The sequence below is a fragment of the Lichenostomus cassidix genome, chromosome 8 (genome assembly GCF_008360975.1).
Source record: "Lichenostomus cassidix isolate B80296 chromosome 8, HeHo_3.0, whole genome shotgun sequence".
In the NCBI taxonomy this organism is placed as follows: domain Eukaryota; kingdom Metazoa; phylum Chordata; class Aves; order Passeriformes; family Meliphagidae; genus Lichenostomus; species Lichenostomus cassidix.
The window spans coordinates 10968523-10991698 of NC_139489.1; the positions used below are offsets into that span (position 1 = coordinate 10968523).

A 23176-nucleotide genomic window follows, 5' to 3' on the forward strand; every position below is an offset into this window, starting at 1 on the left:
GAAGTGGCCATTCCCACAGTTTGATAGTTAACACAGAAAGATATTTGACAATTTCAGATTCTCTTATGTCTTCAGATTGCATGTAGATAATAGATTATATCAAATGCAAACATAGTGCCACATTAATATTGCATGAAAAATGTGCATATTTTATTTGTTGGCCTGAAGACATTTTAAAAAAATGTTGGAAGATCCTCTTTGTTCTTAGGGTTTTTTTAAAACAGCTCAGCTCTTGGGTTTGTACCTTCAATTTCTCTGCTCAGGGAAAAATGAATTTAATTGCATAAAACCTACTCTGCACTGATTTTTCCAGGGAAAAGATTAAAGTTTTAAATGGATTGAGTGTCCCTGTAAGTATATTCATACGTGTCTGGACTGAACATGCCATCTGTGGCTTCTGCTTTATTTTTCTTACTGTATATTTGGAATTCAGAGTAACATTTATTTTGTGAGGAAAAAAATCAATAAATCATTTAAGTTATCCCACACTTTGTATAACTAATTGTAATTAGTATAATGTCTTTGTTGGCAAGGGCTTATCAGGCACATAGCATGAAGAGGCAAAGGAAAAGCTTTATAAAGAGTGATGTTGTTTTGTAAAGCTAATTGTGACACTATCTCTGCTATTGTGTGTGATTGAACTCTTAATTTTTAATCTGGTATTCCTTCCAGCAGTGTAGCTCCTAGTCTTACCTGAGGTTCTCTGTAATGGAACTGTAGAACTGATTTTGTCACTTCTAGATTTTACAGTTTGGTGACAAAAGTATTTAGTCTAGACTTGAGTCATCCAAATTGTGGCAAGTGGGTTGTAGTTTCTAGCTGTAAGGAATTAACTTGTTTTAATGTTTGTTATGCAAATCTTGTAGATAAGAATTCAATTAACTGTGATGTCCTGAACTTTGGTGCCAGGGGAGCAGCCACAGCCTTGTCTGATGGATCCTGTCACATGTGTGGCCTTTGGGGAGCTGCTTGAGTGCAGATTTCTGTGGCCACATAGCCAAGTCTTAGCTAGCTGATACTGGGAATCACTGAAAAGATGATGCTCCTAAGAGCAATATAATGTGGAAAATAAATCAGAGCATTTATTTATGAAGGAAAGGAACACTGTCTCACTTCATGAATGCATTCTAATAACTTGGGTTCACTGGAGATATATTCCTGGTGCTAACTGAAGTTCTCTACATTCTTGATACCGAGGCATTAGCTTACACTGACAGTGAGCTGGCTAGATGATTAGTATGATGATTCTTGTGTTTACTATTCTCAAAAAACTGGATTGTGAAAGACTCAGAAAATTAACTAATTTGCTACTTCAGTTGATAGCAGAGAAGCCATAAAAATTCTGTTTTAGAGCATTTCACTGCCATTCCAATAAGTATGGTGATTTTCTCAAAGCTTCCACTTGTATTTTTAACCTCCTGCAGATTATTCAATGAATATTGGAAGAAAATATTCTGAAATTGTCCAGTGTTGAAGCTAATGTTCAGTGGGATCAAAGGAAATCTACTGTGACCCATAGTTCCTCTTTCTGTGAGCTTCTCTATAGCAGTCTCCAGCTTTCCAGAACTGCTTGCTGTATCTTGCTTTTTCTAAAGGCTGCCATCTGAGAGAAGAACTTGTGCCATTCTTTGTTCTGCCAAATATGTCTGCCTGCAATCAAGGTACTGCCTCCAACGTAAATATTTGAGCCATGGCTGCAGGCATCTGGCCTTCAGAAGACCCTGCTGTATAAATGTAGTGACTCTTGGGGAACAGAAGGGGAACAACAAAAGCTAATCCTGTGTGTCCTGAGGATTTGGGATCCTTTATTTTTAAGTGGAGCTTTACTTAGACCTCAACCTCTGCTGTCCACAATGTGCATGAGAGAAAGACACCCATCAGAAGGCAAGCTGCTGTGTAAGCCAAGTAGTGGAGAGGTTAGGGGAAGTTTCAGTTGTTCATATGTGAGGATTATTTGCTTCTTTGTTAAAAGCTGGATAGAGGTGAGTTAATTAAGAAATCAGTGAAAGAATCGATCCATTTAGATGGAATATAGATAGTAAGCAAGACCCTAATATTGATTATTACTAAACTTTAATATGATACCTATATATGTGTGTGATCTTCATTAAAATGTATGTCAAAAAGAAAAAAAAAGAAAAGGAAAGAGAAATATTTTGTTCCTTTTATACTTTAAGGAAAAGTTAATCTGGGGAAAGTTACAGTAGTAAAAGGGAAGGCAACATCTGTGTTAATTAGCAGTTCATCTTCAAAGCTTGACTGATGGGTTACATTATGGCCTCTTGCAATTGAATTAAAATTCAGACCCACGCAAGTTCTATTTTTACCTCCTTTTTCCATATCAGAATAATTTGTCTGGATTTAAGACTTCATTTTTGCAAAAAATATTGGTGTTCCGTAGTCTAAAATGAACTTTTGGTTAGTGCAAATATGCAGCGTAGAGAAGAGCTCCGTGGCTCCGGATGCAATTCCAGAGAACGTGGCTTTAGGATGTGATGTGGTGTTAGGGTTAAGGACGTGCATGTTCCCCAAAGAGTCTGTTTTCCCTGGGTATTTGACAATTCAGCTCTTTGGTTCAAGGACTATCGTGTGTGTATAGTGCCTGGCACAGTGGGTATTCACACTGCTACTGTAATGTAAATAATCACTTAGTAATTCAGCAACAAATTAGGAATTAATTTTAGAATACCTGAAAACACTCTTTTGAATACCGTAGCTGGGGAGAGACAAATTGTTGATACAGGAATGCGCATCGATGAAGGTCTAATCTGTAGAGTTTGAGCTCTCTTTTTCCAGTGAATATTATCTGTTCAGAAATAAAACTTACAGTTAATATTCTGGCCCTCCATAGCTTTTTTTGGATGGACATCCATCCTGGTGAAAAGCAAAGTTCTCAGATAAATGTGAAATGTAGGGAGAACAATGTAACATCGCCTTCTCTTCCATGTTAACATCAAAGAGGTATTGCTTGAACTACCACAATGACTGCAGACTGTAGAAAATTTGAAAGGGTATCAGCTGACGCACATCAGTGTGGGTTCTGTCAGCTGAGTATCTGGTCCAATGTTCTTCCCTCTTAAATGAACAGAGTCAGGGTACAATCTCATGCTAGCTAGTCTTTCATTTTCACTGTAGCAATAAAACAAAATATCTTTATAAAAGCCTCTGCTCACATTCCAGTGTCACGGACATACAATGTACACCTTTACAAAGTTGTATCATATTTTTGATTCGAACATAAAAAAGACCCAACCTAATAGAAAATGTTTTTATGAAAAATTTAAGCTGCTTTCAGACAAGGTTAGATGAACTCCTTTCATTATCTTGTATTGAGAAGGTAAGAGCTAATCAAGAAATTTCTTCTGTATTCACCTACAATACATTTCACTAAAATATGCAGCTAGGAGTAGTGAGTGCCCTTTAATACCAAAGAAAAGGGTGGGAAAGCCTCCTTAATTAAATCTCTTCAGGGATCCTGGATTAACTGCAGCTCTGTTTAGTTTATATCCTCCCTGTAGAAAAATGTGCAGACCCAAGACAGCAAATATTGATTTAAATGTAGATGCAGGGAAAAGGCCCTGTTGTCTTTTTTCTTCCACTTGGCACAGTTTTTAGTTTTGATTCATTTTTGGTTACAAAGGATGAAAATCTAAATCCTTCTCTACTCCTTTTCACGCTGTGTGAAAATATTGAACCAGGACTCAGCAAACTGGATGCAGCTACTGGTGAAGAGAAGAGCACATCAAGCTGCCCTACGAAGGACTGTGGCACCAGCCCTGAAACCTGAGTCAGGGTTTCAGCTGTCACTCCCTTTGTCAGGGCCACCAGGGATTGCAGAATGTCTTTGGCCTAGCACAGTCCAGTGGAAAGTGGGGAGCAGTGGGATGGGGGTACATCATGGTGCCACAAGCAGGGAAATTTTGGCATTACCTCCCTTTCACTTCAACCACTGCAAGCATAAGTAATTGTACAGTGGAGCAAGTGCTCTGCTTGCATAGACCTGAAGAGTTGCATTCCCTAATAAACTCAGTCTTCTTAAGCATGGAGTGAATTTTACTGAGGAGATTTTTCAAGAGAAAAATATCAGTGTAAAGATACCAACAGCTTAGCTTATGTGAGTTTAGTTTCCCTTCATCCTAAACGTAATTGCATGCTTGTAATGGTCGACATTTCTGTTTAAATACACATTTGCTCATCAACAAAATCCGAGTGCCAATGGAGATGTGTGGAGCCATGTGCTTCTCTTTCTGCACAGTGCAGCTCCAGCGGGTCAAGGTTATTTGTGATTGTGCATAAACTGCTTGACTTCAGACCCCAGGGGACAAGTGCAACTCGGGCACTCACAAAAGGCATCTTTTACTAATAACTTGAGTGCATGCAGTAGCATGGGCTGTGGATCACACCACAGGCTGTACTTAAGAAAGGGAAATAAAGAATCTTGACTCAAGAGAAATCAAAAGAATATGTCTTTCTGGAAACAGAAGGATTAGGGAAGAGAGTGGGAAAGGAAAAAAGATTGGAATTGGGATTTACTCTTCTGTTAACAGTTTGCACCAAGACCACAATTCGTGCCTGAAGAGTCAGTGCAATCTGTAGAAGCCCTGTAGCTGTAAGAAATTTAGCTACCTATTCATGTTCTCTACAGGGGATGCCATTCATCTTGAAAAGATTAGCACAGGTTTGAGAATGCATGAGAATCACCTTGAAATAATATATATGTGCAATATGTAGGCTGGAGGGTAGAGTTTACAATCATAATTCTTAAGCCTTGTTTCTCTTCTGTGTGCTTTGCAGCAAGCTGGACCTCTATGATCACCCTTGATAAACCAAGAATTTTCCTTTTCTGCTCTGAGCTCAGCAGCACAGGCATCTGAAGGAGCCCTCTCTGTTTGGGTGAAATAACTTCCTTCTCTTGTTGCCTGAGTTCACAACTGAACTGAGATGCATCAAAGTCAGGTCAAGGAATCAGAAATAAGGAAACTACAGAAGCCTGGACAGCAGAAGTGAATTTTCTTAAGCTGCTGCCTTTTTTCCCCCCACTTTACTCCAGGTTTCCATCAGTGTATTGAACAGACCAAAGAAAGAAAGGAAATAAATTTTAAAAATGTACACAACACAAAGATTGAAAATATATGAATAAATTAAATACCCAAGCAGATGCCTCAGGTATTTCAGCAGTTGTAGTAACAGATTACTCCTTATTTCTAATATTGGTTTCACCTGTCTTTCCCAAAATCATAAACAGTAAGTCAAATAGTTTTGGTGGGTTTTTAGTTAGGTGCAGTTAAATAGAAAGCCATCATTTCTCTGCTCCCTTTTGTGATAATTTATAAGTGTCCTTCCTTCTTTTTTTCAATGCCATTTTGACATAGGATTTATTAATTGCTACATCTCTTTTTAAATCAGATTGTGGGGGGAGATTCTCGTGGGCTAGTTTGTGATCTAGGAGTAGCCTTTACTGTGGGTTTGTAGCAAACTTAACTGAAGTGGCCCCTTGTCCCTGTGTTGCATTGGTGCAGTATTAATATAAACAGAAAGCCAATAATTCTGGTCATTCATTGAACAGTATGCCACCCAACTGCAGTTTATTTTCAACATTCACAATAAGGATGATGTACCAAGAATTTGGGTTGGCAGGAGTGCATCACTTCTCCATACCCAGGTACATCTTGCTGGGCACAGTCACTGTCTGAATGTGGAATGGGGTCTGAGCTTTCAAAATGCATTCCACTTGTTTAAGCTTTGCATAAAACTGTACTTAATGGATAATAAAGCATCTGTCCATATGTAAATGTTTCACTTTGCAGAAGGACCTGAAGCACGATGTGTGTGACAGCCTGCTCTCTGCTAGAGGGGCATGGATGTTCAGTATTAGGTGTCCTGCACCAGTATGGACTCCAAAGCAAACATGTGTACACATACATACACACACATGTACAAAAGAATGAATAATTATGATAAATGGCTGCCTAACAGGTATCTCTATAATGCAGAAATAGCAACCATTTTTGCCAGGTGAAATCAATTCTCTCTGCTTGTGTCTTCATTGCTCTTCTTGTGCTATTTTTTCTGCAGAAAGTATGTAATGAAATAATTAGCAACAAAGCACCAAGTCTTAGAGAAAACAGAAATAAATCCAGGCTAGGGCTGATCCTCTTCAGGATTTAGAGTCTTGCCCTTCTCCTGTACCAAATGTACTTCCTTTGCTTCTCTCAAAAAAACAGCTCACTGGCAAGAGAAGTGTATGTGCCCCTCAAGGGAGAGGTGAGAGCCTTGTTGTTCTCTCAGTGGTGGGTGCATTTTTCTGTCAACTCATTCCAATCTGTCAATTACAAATCTCCTTCTGATGTGAAGAGGAAGGCATAGACCAAAACCGTGACTTGGGGAACGTGGGTGTTTAATTTGGCAAAGCAGAAGAGTTTTGAAGCAGCTGTACTCAGAGATGCTTCCTCAGGATAACAAAAAAAAAAAAAAAAAAAAAAAAGTTGCAGTCAACATAAGTACAATGGTGGCATTAATTTGGTTAGTATGGAATTAAGTAATGGATCACCAGTATGCACAGGCAGATAAATTTCCCATATTTTTAGTTGCAAGGAAATATACCACCATTCAGCAATGGCAAATCCCAGAGAAACCCGGGGAGAAAAAGAGCTGGTTGTCTCTAACAAGGGAGTGCAGAGGGACGTGAACTTTCTACCCTCATTGCCAAGGACCTGTCACAGCTGAGGCTGACACAGGGCAAGGGACAGAGTGCTGGGCAAAACCAGAGTGCCCTGAGCCCCTCCCAGAGGATTATGGTCTTCTGAACACCACAGATACAAATAAGTACAGAGACAATTCTACCTGAACACAGTCTAAATTAATCCTGACATAGTTTTTGAAAATATTTCTGTTTATTTTGAATCATTTTAACAAACCTTTTTGTTGGAAGGGCATCTCATATTATAAAGCCTCTACTCTGTGTATTATAGGTCTCTTTGTTTAGACCAATACTCTTATTTATGCTTATTTATTAATCAAGAAGTCTGACAAGCTGCTGCAAATAAAGCTGCTGCTGATTCAGTAGTTTGGTAGGAGAGTCATCTGAGGATTAGATGCTATAAACAGCCTTTATGAAAAGATATTTTTTTTTTGTCAATTAATTGGCCTGGAGAATTTTGTCATTTCAATCTGTCATTGTTGAATTTTACTTCACTGCAATATTATGAAATTAAGTCAAAAAGGAAAAGTGTCTATCTAATGCTTTTGGCAAGCTTTCTGTTAATTAATGGCTTTTTGAAGTACTAAATTTCCTTGGTTTTTATCTTAATTAACACTCTTAATTGACCTTCTGTGATCTCTAGTTTCTCCCAAAAGAATTAAAAGATAGACTTCTAAGTTATTTTCTGCAATCAGATTGACATGCAATTGCTTGTCTACACATCTTCTCTGCCTTCACAAACATTTTTTTCATTTTTATTTTTTACCACTGAAGTCCCCACTGGAAATTACAGTCTATTGAACCATAGAGCTAAAATTGATTGTGCACATAAAAAATCCTGGAACAATTGAATGAAGAAAGGAACTTCCTGGAATTCTGTGGTAAAATCAGAACTCGAGTGAGAACAAAACTTATACCTAATTTGAACTCACCTGCCCTTGATCACTAAGAAAATATTTTATGTTCCTCCATTTGCTCCTGATGACAGAAGGAGCTAGTTTTTCCTTCATTTAGCCTACATCAAAGCATGGTTATAGATGTCAAAGAAGATGGATTTCAGTTGCCAGCATTTTTAGGGTGCATTCTCTAGTGCATCTTTTTTATATCAATTTCTTATTCTTTTTGTGAAAGAGTGAAAAGTTAAAGCTAAAGAGCCCTGTCTAATTGCTTTTATTTCAAATTAATTTTTAATTAAAGCTTTATGTATCACATATTAAAATTCTAGCAATCTTAAAAGTACCTTTTACCATTTTATTCTAAGATATAGAAGGCAAGCCTCTTTTGTAACATGTTGTGAGAAACCATAGTCAGTTCTTTCTGCTGGAGTTTATGGAAGGCATTACTAAAAATGCAAATTCTATGTTTCGAGACTTGAAACTTTCAAGTAACTGTTAATCTTGGGGCTTACTTTTATATTCTGAGATTAAATAATGACATTTTAAGCACTTAAGCCTTCACTAAGAGCAAGATAAGCAAACACATACGTCGTTTCAAGCATTTTAACTGAGTTGATTCCACTGGTCTTTCCATGTGTTTAATGTTAAGCATATGTCTGTGTACTTTTCTGAAATGGTGGATGATATTTAGCAGAGTGAATTACAGCCAGTAACTAATATTTCTTTAAGAATCCTAATAAAGTAGGAAGTATGCAAAATAAGCTTTCATTTTTAAGATAAACAAAGTAACTTTTTGTGAGCATTGCCTTTTTATTGCTGCATTCAGCTGTAAATCATTTCTTGAAAGCAAAGCCACCTTTTAAAATGCGTGTTTTGAAAAATAGTGCATTATTTTCTCCTGAGCTGTTGAGACAATTTCCTGTCTCAGTCTGCTACCCCATTAATTTTAGGCTATTAAAAAAAAGTGGCTCTGAGCCATAGGAAACAATTTTGGGATTGTTGCACACACATATATCACAATAGATCTGCCTACTGTAGTTCTACAGAGGATGTTTAACAAACTGCCGTTTACCCTGTTTTGGGATTAATATCCTCCTTCCCTCAAATTTGTGCAATAACATAGCCTTATGCAACACATAAATGGAAGATTTTTTTCTTTTCACTGTGTAAAATTTGAAATTTGAGTGCAATTACAGTAACAAGAAGAACTCTTTTTCTAATGAGTCTCAAAAACCCCTGACCAAGAAACATGTAAAACTCTCCTGTAGAGAGGCAAATTGAGTGCACAGTGTTAGCATAATAGCAAGGGCTGAGACATTGCTATGCACTACAGTTTTATGGGATGATATTTTAAAAGGTATTCAGAGATTTATGGCTTTTTAGGGACAGCTAAAATTGTTTTCACATTTCTAATATTGCTTTCATTAGAATTTTGAAAGTATGTTTATGGTATCAGATTGAAATCTAAGGGGTTACCAAATCATGCAGAATCCCCACTGCTTAAGTGTATTCCTTTGTATCCCTGTATATCTTCAGAGGAAAAAATGGGATGAATGTAAGTGCTTTGGTTTAAAGTATATAATCTGTATTCTGTCATGTACTTCATCTCCCAGGGAAGGTACCTGGGAGCTCACTCTGCTGTTTTTATTTATCCTGCCAGTGCAGTATATAGATGAGAGGACTAAGGTCCAATGGTGTTAAAACAAGACATGAAATATTGATTAATTCTTTTTTAAAATTCCTTTTTCCTCCTGAGTATAGCAAATTTCAGATGCTACTGTCAATATAGTGTTCTCCAATAAACTTGCGTTATCGGAAGGGTCCTGATCTTCATCTTGTTCTTATAAATGGTTATTATGATTCTCAAATGCTTTAAAAGCTCGAGGCCAGTGTTTTCCTGGTGCAAGAGCAGAAAGCAAGTTAGAAGCAATGCAGCCTTTTATCATGGCAGAATGTTACTCTGAAATAACATGAATTGGATTGGGAATTCTCCCTGCTAGACAGTAGCAGAACATTCTGGTTGAAGAGATGAAGATCCTGATGGGGCAGATAAACAGATGTACACTTTTGTGGCTATACAGGTGTCAAAAAAAAGAAGCAGAGTTACAGCTGGTAGCCACCTAGAGAAGCATAGGTGTTTGACACCCTGCCTTTGGTCCTTACTTGTCATTCTTCAGTTTAAGTTAACCCTGTATTGTTTCCAGTATGGTCCTTTACAAGAGCAGCTAAACAGATACTTAGCTGTTTCCCCAAGGAAAAGGACATTTCAGGAAAGGTAGGGATAGGAGTTGACACCAGCTCACCCACAAAGGATGACAGACATGGGCAAGGAAGAAAATATTTAACTACTTTCAGTGTTCTTACTCAGCTTTGGGACTTGACGTAATTGCTTGTCACCAAAAAACCCAAAGGTTTATTTAAACTGGAATGTACTGGAGTTTCTTTAGGAATGTTAAGCTCTTGGAGCTTTTCTACTATGCATAATAAAAGGTGTTAATCAGAGAAGAAATTTGAATCTCATTCCTGTATGTGCTAGGTAATGGTCATGATAAAGATTGTACAACTACTTTTTCACTCGTTATCTTAAATAGTATTTAGTTCATCTTGAGCAAGGAAGTACCACAGAATCTGTGCCAAAAGCCACTGATTGCTATATTTATGCAGGAGGAGTGAGGCAGGAGACCATAGTACATTCTTGCTCTGAACCAGGGAAAAACACCTGAGGTTGGTTCTTCTGTCTCGCAGGAAAGTTGGGATTCATAGGCTTGACAAGTTGCTATAGGTTGTTTTTTTTTCCACATGAAAATTTATTCTTACCCCAGGATGAAAATGTTTTCAGAAGATTTTGTTGGTGGCAATAACTGATTTGCACATAGGCTTACTTGGGAGTTCCTTTACAGCAAAACTTAATTGTGTGCAAACTTTAGGCTTCTTTAACTTAGGATGGAGAGCAAACTGCTCTCTGCCATTCCCAAAGGCTCAGAGGTTACAGGTATGGCAGAAAGCTCATCCATCCTCTCCTCCCACTCACACCCAGCTCCATTAGGGTGCTCTCTTAAGATGGTTTTATGAGTTTTGTGATACCTTTCTTTGGAAACTGGGCACTTCTAAAATAATTTTAGGATAATTATTTTCACTGACTTCAGCCAAACTGAAAGCAATACATGCACAAAGCTGGACTTAAACCAGTTTGTAAGCAGCAAAGGCTCAGTGTGTTCTCACTACTCATGAGGTTTGAAAGCAGTGAGTCTTGCATGCCCAGGTTAACTGGGTAACTCCACTGATTCCCAGTCCCCCATTGGTAACATCTGAGTGAGCAGAGCAAGCAGGGTTTGATTTGTGGTTTGCTAAAACAGCCAGTTGGTGAGCCAGATCCTTACACATGTAATATTTGTCACTCATGCAGGTAATACTTTTGGGCTGACTGAACATATCTAGTTATTTGAGCAAAGACTATCAATCTGGGCACTGTCCTCTCGTGGTTTTCTCTCTGCTATGTTATCTCAAAGAATGATAATACAAAATTATGTAAAGGGATATGCACAGAATTTTGGTTTTCAGAACCTTAGATGGTTCTTAGATGGTTAGATGGTTTTGTATCAAAATATCCTTGAAAGTTTCATTACTGTACAAATTTTCAAGTTGAGGGTAGCCTACTGTAAATTAAGATTTTGCTTTCAGAAGAGGATGGTGCCTACGTACTTGCGCACCTTAAATGCTGACAGCACTTTGTATTTTGGTAAACTTTATCTCATTTTACAAATTCTACTAATTGCTGTCTTTCAGATTTGAAAATAAATTATTTTCTGTCTTATGGGAGATGCATTGTTTGACTTCAGATATTTAACATGTGTTTTTTTTCTGTGGACAATAGCTGGAGGCCCCAAGCTGGGAAGAATGAGAGCGTAACTATAAATAATTCAAAGTAATTGTATGGTTTTGACAGATTGTCAAGCTGCTTAATGCCTTTTGTCCCAGGCAATAGATTATATTACTTTGATAAAGTGTTGATAATTTCTCATTGCAATTTGTTTTGTGTATGTTGTATTTTTACAGAGTCCAGTCAGGTTCATATCTCAGCACAGGTTGGTTTACCTTAATTTTGGCTATGGATGCCTGCTATGGAATTCACGTCTATGGGATGATAAATGACACCTACTGCAAGTAAGATCATAGAAAATTATTTTCATGCATCTACAATTCTGATGTCTTGTCAAAATTTCACAATTGATTTTAATATCATAAATCCAAGAAATGGATCAGGCAGTCATTTCCCAGTGTTTTGCATTGATGTGACACTATTGTCAGCATATTCACTCCTGACATGGCATTTGCTGTTGATAAAATAAATACATTTACAAAATCTAACATCAAATGTCATAAGGAACTATTTTTAATCAAAGATCTTTTGCAGTTTCTGAATTAGCTAGAAACAAAGTATGCTCATACTCTTTTGATAAAATGTACTTCCACTGCTAAAACAAATCTATAGAGGAAAAACTAATATATTCTTTTCTGAATACCAAATACACCTGGAAGTGAAATAAACTGATTAGCCCAGGATAGTTACCTGAAATTAAATTTCACCACCATTGAGCAACCTGCTTGAACTTTCTAGGTTATATACGGCTTGTTTTGAGTAGTAGAGGTTTCTAATTAGATAATAAAACAAGTCCTGTGAGCTTTATCACCATAAACTGACATAAATTCCAACCAACTACTCTTGGTGACCTTACAGTGACAGTGGATTAATCCTATTGTCAGAAGTATAACTCTAAACACAATTTTGAAAAGTCAAAGTTAAATACTTTAATCTACTGTGTATGATAGAAAAATATGAAATAAAATTGTTTCTCATTCATTCAGAAAGGCAGGAAATGTCATGAACAATGTAAGATACCATTACATACACATCTATTCTTCTGTACCTGGTTCAGGTCCTGCATGTAAGCAGTCCAGTGGGTCAGGAGCTCCTAGAGCCAAGTCTTTGTGCAGATCCTCACTTCACATTCTGTGTCACTCCAGTGTGAGACTCATTCCTGGCAGAACCTAAAAAACTCAACAAACAAACAACGGAATTTGAGTCACAGCTGTTTAATTAGGATATCTTAACATTAGAGGCTGGCTTTTTAGAACTTCCAGATCTCACTGATTGAGTCACCCAGATGGAATGAACAGAATGAACATATGTTGTTCTTTGTTTATGAAAACACACAGTAGGCACCCTGAGATGAGGGCTGACAGGACTAAGGTTGTCCGCAGAGAGCTCAGCCAAGCTGGCATTGCATAGCCCTGATGTAAAACCAGTCAGCAGCATGATAGCACTGTTGGCAGCAAAGGATGAGTTTCCTTAAAGCTGTAATTCTGACTGGATTACCTGCTTATATTGCATATTACTCTTAAAACTGCCTTGTTCAGCCAGTTCAAGAACTAGTTTCTACAGCTGGGACTATCCAATGAGAAGGTTTTGCTTACGGAGGGAGCTTTGTGGGCTGAGCTCTCACAGGTTAAATAAAATGTGCAGTGCCCCTAAGAGCCAGCCCATCAGCTTCTTACTGCCTGATAAGATCTGTCTATGCTGAGAGATACACTGAGCTTCTCCTTCCTTAGGAAAGTTCCTAGAAATCATGACTTAATGAAAGTCCTTATACAGTTTAGCAACGGAGTTCAAGTGCTGACAGATGGAAAGGATTTCAGATCATTCATAAAATCGTTTTGGTTGGAAAAGACTTTTAAGACCATGGAGCTCATTCATTAACCCAGAACTGCCAGGTCCACACTAAACCACGTGCCACATTTGCACATCTTCTAAATATATCCAGGGGTGGTGAGTCAACCACTTCCCAGGGCAGCCTGTTCCAGTGCTCAACAGCCCTTTTGGAGAAGAAATTTTTCCAAACATCCAATCTGAACCTCCCGTGCTGCAGCTTGAGCAGTTGTAAACAGTGATAAGGTCCCTCCTGAGCCTCCTTTTTTCCAGGCTGAGCCCCCCAGCTCCCTCAGCTGCTCCTCATGGAATCTGTGCTCCAGACCCTTCACCAGCTCCTTTGTCCTCCTCTGGACTCACTCCAGCACCTCAATGTCTGTCTTGTAGTGAGAGGCACAAAACTGAGCACAGGATTCGAGGTGTGGCCTCACCAGGGTCAAGTACAGGGAAGAATCACTGCCCTGGTCCTGCTGGCCACACTGTTGCTGATCCAAGCCAGGATGCTTATATCCTGTGTTCAGGTGCATTATATATTTATGTTTTTCTTGAAAATTGTACTTAAGTAAATATTTTTTTTTTCCCTAGGTCAGAAGGCTTTCGTAAAGTTCCCTACCACTATTACGAGCCAGGAAGAGACGAGTGTGAGGAATACTTTCTCCATGAAAATGCTCCATATGGAGGCCATAGGTTTATCACAGAAAAGAAAGTATTTGCTAAATGGGCGAAGAAGCACACAATAATATTTACACATCCCAACTGGACAGTGTCTTGATACTGGTTTACTTAACTCTCCCTTCACAGCATATTACAAAAATGTCTCAGTTTACAATAGTTTTGCTTACATCTGGCTGGCCTTTCTCAGCCTAGGTAACACTAAACTAAAAACCAGAAGACAAAGAGAGTGGTGGTTCAGCTGTTAAGCAAAATTAATCATCTGTGGAAGGCAGACACATTGTTTGTTATTTCTTCGGGTTTTAATCCACACTATGCACTTTATATTTTAACTGGATTTTACTTCAAGGCAGGAGCAGTTAAAGACAGATGAGATTTCCTGTATATACAGGTGCACACAGAGAACATGGTGGTGCTTTGAAAATTGTCCATCATCTCAGATATTTAAAATTAGTATTTGTAGCTCAATTGCTGTACTGAAGCACTAGTTCCATTTGTGGTATCAGTAGAAATTTTTGGACAAAGGAAATATGAGGAAAACTGCAGACCTCCAAGGTCCATGAGTGAGTAAATTTTAAAAAACGCCTGAATATATTGATACACAATATATTGTGAGCACTTGCATATATGGTAAAATTAGAGATGAGCTAAGCATGGTTCTTGAACTGTACCCAACTCTTGAATGAGAAGATACTACCTACTCAAGATTCCTGATTAATTCATAACATTTGAAATACAGCTTCCTTCCATCCTGGTCAAGGCTGCACCATCTGGGACAATGCAGTTTATCCTTTTGGAAGCTGTTGTCCCACAGTTCAGCTCCAGCAGAGTGGCACTTGGCAAAGACTCTGTTTTGCAGCCCATGGTGAACCTTCGGCTGTTGTACCAAGGCTGCTGTCAGTACCCAAGCTGGTGAGTGTAAAGTTGTCTCATTAATATCTCCATTTATTCCACTTGTGCCTTTGACTTGCTCCAACATCCAAATAACAGCATTCTGACAGTAGTTCCCATGCAGCCATCATAATTTATTCTCCAGTTTCTCCATCTTTAAAAACAAGGATAGTGTCTATCTACCTCACAAGGGAGTTGTGAGGACTAATTTAATTTAATTTAAAGCGCTTTCCTGATGAAGAATGCTACAGATAATTTATTCTTAATACAAAAACAATGGTACCTGTCATTTATTCTTGTCTGTTGGGTATTTGAAGAAAGTGACAGTGTGTCTGGATCTGATGGCAAATTGTTCTGTGCATCCACTTTCCTACTGAGGATAATTTGTAATCCTGAGTTCTCTCAGCTTGCATTGCTTCAGATGATGTTGAAAGAACTCCCCGTCTCGCAGTATTATCTGCACATCAAGAGGCAGTTCAAGAATTTTAAAATATACTCATCTCTAGTTTAAATATGTATTTCCAAGCTTACTGTCGTGAAAAGTTTTCAAATGCAGCAGACTCATTTGTAATATGACCATAACTCAGCTACACATGAGTTTTATTTAAACTATATTTAAACTAATGCTTTAAGTTTAGAATGTGTCCTATGAATATTTTAACATCTGGAATGTCAGATTCAACACTGTAATAGCCAATACTGTGAACACTTGAAGGAATTACGTGTGGGACATGTCACACAGGGTTTACTCACACTACTTAAACATTAACCAACAGGAAACTTTGTATGCTTTTGTAAATCACGAAAAGGGGAAAGTAAAATGCTATTTTTACATGTAAGTATTTGTATACTGACTATTTCCTATTGTATATTTGTATATATAAATCTATATTTTATATGTTCATTACATATATATTCTCTCATCAACAGCTCCAGCTCTTAGGATGGGGAGGAAATCTCTTCACCAGTATTCCTCCTCCTGATCATTGGTTTCTTGCTCTTTTTGGTAGGTGATTCCAGGCTATCATCTCTGTTGTCCGCTCTATTTTCTACTGTAAATGCATCTCTCTGGTTTTCTTTTTTAATATAGCTCAGCTTTCACTGCTTACTTTAGTACTCTTAAGTGTTTATTCTGGTTGTCAGACAAAGGCTGGGGCCATGCTTATGATCTTGGATAGACATCTATACTTAAATAGAGGCTTTGTCCCAGACTTCTTCCCAGACATCCCAGAAGGTGATGTCTCACCTTCCTGTTTGGAAAAGGAGAACAATGGTATTTTCCTACTCCCTTTCTTGACTGACTTTCTTGAAAGCTGTTGAGATGAATATTCCCATTTTCAACTTATTTGTATAATGCTTTGAGGAAGAGGTGCCCAAAGTGTCTGAAAACTACAGGCAGTGCTGTGATATACAAGCAATTAAAAGTGGCTGTTTCTTGTCCCTGGAGTTTAAAGTCAGTTGTAGGCTGATACAACATGGGATGAAATCAAAAGGGGAAAAAGGGTCATGGTTGGATGAAGAACTGTAGTAGCAAAACCAGATTTATCACCATCTGCATCTTTTCAGTTCACATGGGTGGCTGGATATATGGAAAGCTAATAAAAAATTGTAATGCAGGATTTGAAGGATGCAGCACATGCACAACTAGGGAGAATGTTCCACACATACTGTATGGGGCAGCCTGGGAAATCCTATCCTTCCCATCAGGGAAGAGGAACTGAAAAGAAGAACATCAACCAATTGAACTTGTATTTAACAGGTTTCTGGGTTAATAGAAAACTGCTATGAAAGTGGTGCACATGGAAATTTTTTGGGCTGGACAGACTTACTTGGAAATGTCCTCAGGAAGCAGAGTGTTTCTCCCCCCAAATGTTTCTCTCCAGTGAGCATAAGGATTCTGCCTGAGTTGTGTTCATGTGCAAGGTGGATTTCAAGCCGGAGAAAGTTTTTAAGATAATTAATACTTTCCAATTCACTATAAACCTGTTGTAAATATGTGCTTCATTCTGAAGCTCCTTGAAGAACTCTTGCATGCTGCATGAAACAAATTACAATGGATAGCTAAGAAAAATACAGCTTTAAGAACATCTAAATTTACACAAAATTGGAAGCCAAATTAGAGTTCAGTTGTCACAGAGCAAAGCAAAAGTGTTGTTCTCTGCCTGGATTTGTACTAAGAGCAGATCCACTTTAGAAACATTGCAGCAGGCTTCATTCATACTAGAGAAGAATGAACATCAGTTCCCTTATTTAAATGAGCCTGTTTTTAACATAAACTAAATGCGTATTTACATGATTTTTATTACATGAGTAAGGAACTGTGACCACTGTGTTAAAGGTGATTCTACAAAGAAATTACTTGGTCAAAATCTGTTAAAAATGAGCTGTGGTACTAAAGAAAGAATGTCAGTACTCAGATGTGTATAAGGGACTTTGATGATTCACCTTCTGAGAGCAGTTAAGACATCAGCTGAGAATCACTTATTAATTCTTTAAGATAAAACCTACTACAGTTTACCTGAATGTAATCATATCCTAATTGCTTATTCATTCAAGCAGTCCTATTTTAATCAACTGCTCGTGTGTATAAAACAAGCAGGGAGTTTATACAAGGTTTTCAAAATGCATTTTCATGTTGCTGCTAATAGAGGAATGCGCAAAAATAGTTTGGCCTTTTTTTGCCATCAGTGAGCTAAGTAGTCACCAAAAGTTTCTTTTATAATTTAGGGGGATTTAATACACTTTTCAGGGGGAAAAAAAAAGTGAAAAAAAAAAAAGGCATAAATGGCTTGGGTTTAATAAACATTTAAATTTTAATATACTTCATGTTTTATGTTGCATTATCTTCTGACTTTTTTCATTTTTCAAAGGAGAAATTTTTAAATAGGAGCAGAAATTTTCATAAGAAAAAAACTTTTTTGACTGACTAATTACTATTCATGGATAATTAACTGAATAAAATAAAGAAGTGTTGTCTTTTCTTTCCAAACTGACAAAACAGACATGATTTCAACCTTTTCATCCCCGTTAGATGTCCAGATCACATCCTTCTGCTTATACCAAGGCCTCTTCTCAGAAAGAAAAAAAATTAGTCTATGTATCCAGCCAAATTCCCTTTCCATCTGGGCTGGGAGGCTCCATCTGCAGACTGCTCCTATCAGTTACATCAGTAAATGGGGAGGACTGATGGAGAGCTCTACTTAGGAGCAGATGGTGTTCCAACTTCTAAAAAATGCCCCTAAAGTGCTTTAGGCAAGGAGTACCCGTTGATCTCTCCTGGAAATACTTTACTAAAGTATTCAGTTTCTTCAAATGCCTTTAGCCCCTGTGTAGAATAATTGTTTTACTCTCTCTAGTAGGAATTATCAGTAATGGGAAAGCATGCCCTTTACAGGAAAAAAACGGAGGCAGATTCTGTGTTGTCAAATACTTCCACATAAACAATACCAGGGATGAAGAAGTCAGCCTAACACAAATTATCTGAACACTCAACGATTTAGGAATCTCTGAGGACTCACTTCAAAACTAATGGAAATGGCTTTGGTAAATTCATTTATACAGCACCTACTCCAGTAAAATCTTTGCACTCCTGGGTGCTAAGGTAAGCAGTGTTTTTTCTGGGAAGTACCATCTGCACATAAAAATTTACAGAATTAATAAAGAGAAGCCCATCCAGTTCTTGGAGGGCTGATGCTGATGGTCTTTCATTATTCACCTGCTTGTGGGCTGGACTGAAGTAGGACCCCACGTGAAGATAGCTGACAGCAAAACACAGATGCTCAACAAGAAGACTTGTCCAGGTAAGTAAGAATTAAATAAGTAATCCCTCATGGATTATAACTGGATTGTGCCCTTAGTAAGTAGAAAATCAGAAGCACTTTACACACAGATGCTTATAATTTGCTGTCTTTTTTTCTGCATGTATGTCAGAAATAGTGTCTTTAGTTGTGCTCAGGCAAGGCTGGGATTTGCTCGTGGTCAAACTTAGGGTAGCCACAAGAGTGACCTCTGTGTTAGTATCACACAGGAGCTGTCCATGGACGTTGTGATGTACTGTGCACAGCAGTCATGTATTTACTAAAAAAAAAGGCCTGTTTTTCCTGACTATGTTTAGTTCCTTTGAGGAGAAAATGTTTCATTTGCAACAGATGTGTCTCATTCTGTTCCTTCTTTCCTGAGAAGATGTGCAGGAATGGAACTTAACCATAGAGGAGTGAAGCCAGCCGCCAGATTCGTTTATATTTTTCTGGCTATTGCTGTGATGTATATAGCTAAAGACATAAGGAAAGGGAAGTTTTTTGTACACCTTGTATAGCATAATCTACAGAAGTCTTGTGTGTCTGTTCTGGATTAGAGTCTCCTAGGCAAACCCTCTAAAAGGGGCTGAAGGAGAAAGAAAAGTCTCTCTCCATTGGAAGACAGGACGCTGTGGAAGCCATAATAATATATGTGGCACATCTGGCCTGCTCCCCCAGCTTTTTTAGGTCCCCACCCAGCTGCAGGTTTGGGCCCTTTCCAGCCCCATTGGAGAAGAATTCTCCATCTGACTGATGCAGCCTGTGATCTGCACAAAGCCTGCCCATCCTCCCCCACAGTGGATGAGGAAAGTGCTGAATCTGACCTGGGGGTGCAGAGTGTCAGAGCAGAGACACACTTTCCAGTCAGCACTGTGATTTGCTTGGGGCACAGTCTCACCTCAGGTGCTGAGCTCAGTTTCTTGGAATATGATAGGAAAGATATCACTGGCTTTTGTTATTGGTTGTGGTTAACTCAAAAAGAGTTACTATTTTATGAGTGTCTTAAACAGATGATTTCATGTCTTTTTTTGCATTGCTTGCTGCTATTTCTGGGAATTCCTCAAAATATGCAGCTATCAGCATCTGCCACCGCTGTTCTAATTTACTGGCCATGAGAAGACTGTAAACTTGAACTAATGCATGTTCTTACCATGTATTATGCATGATAGCATGTTACACATTTTATTCTCCACTATAATAAATAATGTAAGTTTTGTGTAAACTTAGTTCAAGCAGCAGAAGTACTACTTTTTCTTTCTCTCATATCATATATTGCCCAGAGCACTTTGCTGGAGCTCTGTAAGTGCTGTTAGCAGCTGGCAGCAAATAAATTGTTGAAACCAGTCAGGAAATAATTACTAAATTTGACATTTCTCACTGAAATATCAGAAATAGTTCCTCTTGCTTTTGTGAACCTACTCTGGCATTCACAATCACAATTCTATGTTCTATCCTAAGGAAATTTCATATCCGAAGTGTAACTTGGGAATGACTTTATTGACACAGATGTTGTTAAGAGGTTGGGGGGTCAGTCATCCCAAAGTTTTTGTATTTATGGGGGTGTCTTTTTAATGGGAATTGAACATGTAGAAGATTGGCTAAGATACCTGCAGAGTTTTTCATATTGTTGCTACTAAAAATAGTATTTCTGAAGATGGTAAAGGAAAAACAAATTGTGCACCCACTGCTCTTTTAGCTGATCATATGCGCCCTCCTCATATACAGACACACACATCTGCAAACACAGAGAGTGTCTGTAGGGAAGGTCCCTTTTTTATCAGGTAGGGGCAAGTTAGAACAAATAAGACTAATCTACATGGTAAATACAGCTTATAGTACTTGTTGATTAATGTTTATTCTGTGTATTTCCAAAGCCTGTGTCTGTGTTAGCAAAGAATTAGCTTAGCTGGATAGGATCTGTAGCCTGAAATTGTTGGTGCTAAGGACCTCATCTCCACACCATGCACTGTCTCTAGTTTGGTCCCATGGGCTGAATGCCACTGGTGATTTGAGCACATCCTTTGTTTCCATCCAGAAGGAATCTGGTGCACATCCTCAGGAACACTCTGTCATGCAAACTGAAGCTCATTAAGTGATGCCACTGTACTGGACTGTCCCACAGGAAAGCAGGATTCCTGCTAGACCATCTTTTAGTTCAGGCTTTTCATGGGTATTTTTTTCCATGGGTATTTTTCTTTCAAATCTGGAATCTGATTCCTTCTGTCAGATCATGGGAATCAAGGGCTCCTGATTCTTCTTAAATTTACCATCCAAATGTGCTTCATAAGTCAGGAGTGTGATATAGGACAAAGTGATCCAGCATGAGTGCAGCATGGTAAGTGCTTTGTTTGAAGACTTAATATGATTCTGCTTGTGGGTGTAATTTTATCCTGAACATGCTGGGTGCTTGCTAATGCATGCATTGTTTTTATATACTGCAAGACACATAAAAATTCCCTTCATCATTTTCCCAGGGTAATTATGTTTCTGTGGCCTTCCAGTTGTATCTGTATATGTGTGCATATATGCATGTATATACAGTGTGCAAGCATTCTTCTGTTCTATGAAAGTCGCTACTATATGCTGCTAACATAAACTTTTTTAGGCAGTTCATGTTACACAATTTATTACATGTATTCTTTGGTTGCCTTTTTGTAATGCTGACAAGTGTATTGATAGCAGATACCACTGTAGACTTAGAAAACTTTCATACTATTTATACTGATTTTGTATGTTTTTCCATGTGTTTTCTTGCTATATGTTACTTAGTTTTTGCTCCCATTTGGAGAATGTGCTTCTATGTATTTGCAAAGTTGTGCCTGGATTATTTTAAAACATGAATAAATGTATACAATTTTCCAATTGTCTGGCATAATTTATGCATGATTTTGTGCAAAACAATTTTATTCTTGTTTAGGTATATGCCGCTATAATAATATCTGACAGTTCACTGAACTCAAGGAAACAAAGATCTCTAGTCTCAAAAGTGTTACAAATCAACTGCACACACTTTAAAGACATTTTAAGGCATCTGCCCTAAAAATATTCAGTAATGTTGGGTAAACTCAGCCACAAAACCTACACTTAGAATAAGTCATGATTTTGTTTCTGTGTGGTAAAACACATTGCAGGCACAAATGCACACAGGAATGGAGATTTGTAGAAGAGGTCCATTGGATCCTGTCCATAAAGGGTATGTCCTTGACAGAGCATAGTGATCTCAGGAGTGAAGGCACTAAAATCCCCAGGAGTGGACACTGAGCATATGCTTGAGAGAGCTGTGTGTGTTTGAAGGGCTGGTGGAGAGATCACCTCTCAGGAAAAGGTGCAGACCTCTGCTTGCAGCTACGATGTTGACAAAAGTGTGAGGAGGACCTAAATAACTTTTCTTCCCCAGTGGACCTCAAGGTGCTAAGGGAGGAAGGGAACTAGAACTCAGTCAGCCTCTAGTCTCTAACTTTCCTATTTTCCAGTTCCCAGCTAAGAACATGATTAACAAGTTACAGGCTTTGATCTGTAAATTTTAACTTGGTCTGCATGTGCTGAAGTAAACACATGTAGAGTAGCTGGGTTTGTGAAAGGACTGGAGATTCTGGGTGTGTTTGTCAGCACTGGCATATGTAATGCAGCAACTGGTGCCAACTAATTTTGGACCATATTTGGTATATACCTCTTAGAGCTGGGCTATTTTGTCAGCTCTCACAGTGAGGGAAATGAAAAGAGTATTTCTGTGATAAGGATAAGACTAAATAAAGGGAAGAAATGCTTTCCACATGTTCAGCTTTGAGGGTCCTTCAAGTTTGATATGCTGCCAAGGGGCTTGTTAAGAATTTGTGTGTTACTTTTTTAGGCATACTCTCTGCATAAACCATAATGTTCACTTCAGAACTGTTACAGTGTGAGCTCTGAATGCATATTAGTAGCATGAGGTAATATGGATTAATTTCGTCCTTTTTGCCATGCAGGATGGTTGGATATATTACTCTTGAAGTACATCCAGACTTGATAGTAGTGACATGGGATGTGAATGTGAATTTATTTGACTAATTGTCATAGGGCCAGATAATCAAGTAAAAAAAAGTTTAATTGTTGAATTAGCCCTCTTAGAGCTTTCAAACCCCCATAGAATAGCCAGCCTAGACCCCTGAAGCAAAGGCTCCTTTTTTTTTTTGCTCCTGTGGCATTACATTTGGATCTTATTTTATTAGTTTGCACCAGATCACCCAGTAATACCTGTCAACAGTCTCAGTGATATTTTCTTTTTATTACTGATTTCTTCCGTAATGACTGAGTCTTCTGCAAACCTTTGTGTTTTCTTCTAAATTATTGATAAAATATTGTATGCCCAGGAAGCTATTCCAGGAGAATACCTATTCTGTGATCATTCCCCATTTAAATTTCCATTTCAAAATGTCAGTTAACCAGTTTTCCATTCATTTAATGTGAGACATGTCAATTTTTTATTATCATGTTTTCTTAACTCAAATGTCATGAATACCATATCAAATGTCAT

The 23176-nt window shown here is 38.1% G+C and overlaps 1 protein-coding gene across 1 annotated transcript in view; it reads left to right on the plus strand.

Moving 5' to 3' along the window:
- The window catches only part of ST6GALNAC3 (ST6 N-acetylgalactosaminide alpha-2,6-sialyltransferase 3), a 214883-nt gene extending 193363 nt beyond the window's left edge, over positions 1-21520 (plus strand). Inside the window, exons 4-5 of the mRNA XM_085067856.1 lie at positions 11653-11760; positions 13889-21520. Of these exons, the coding sequence (XP_084923982.1) occupies positions 11653-11760; positions 13889-14075 (295 nt within the window). The 3' untranslated portion in view covers positions 14076-21520. The remainder of the gene's footprint in view (positions 1-11652; positions 11761-13888) is intronic.
- The last annotated feature ends 1656 nt before the right edge of the window (positions 21521-23176 follow it).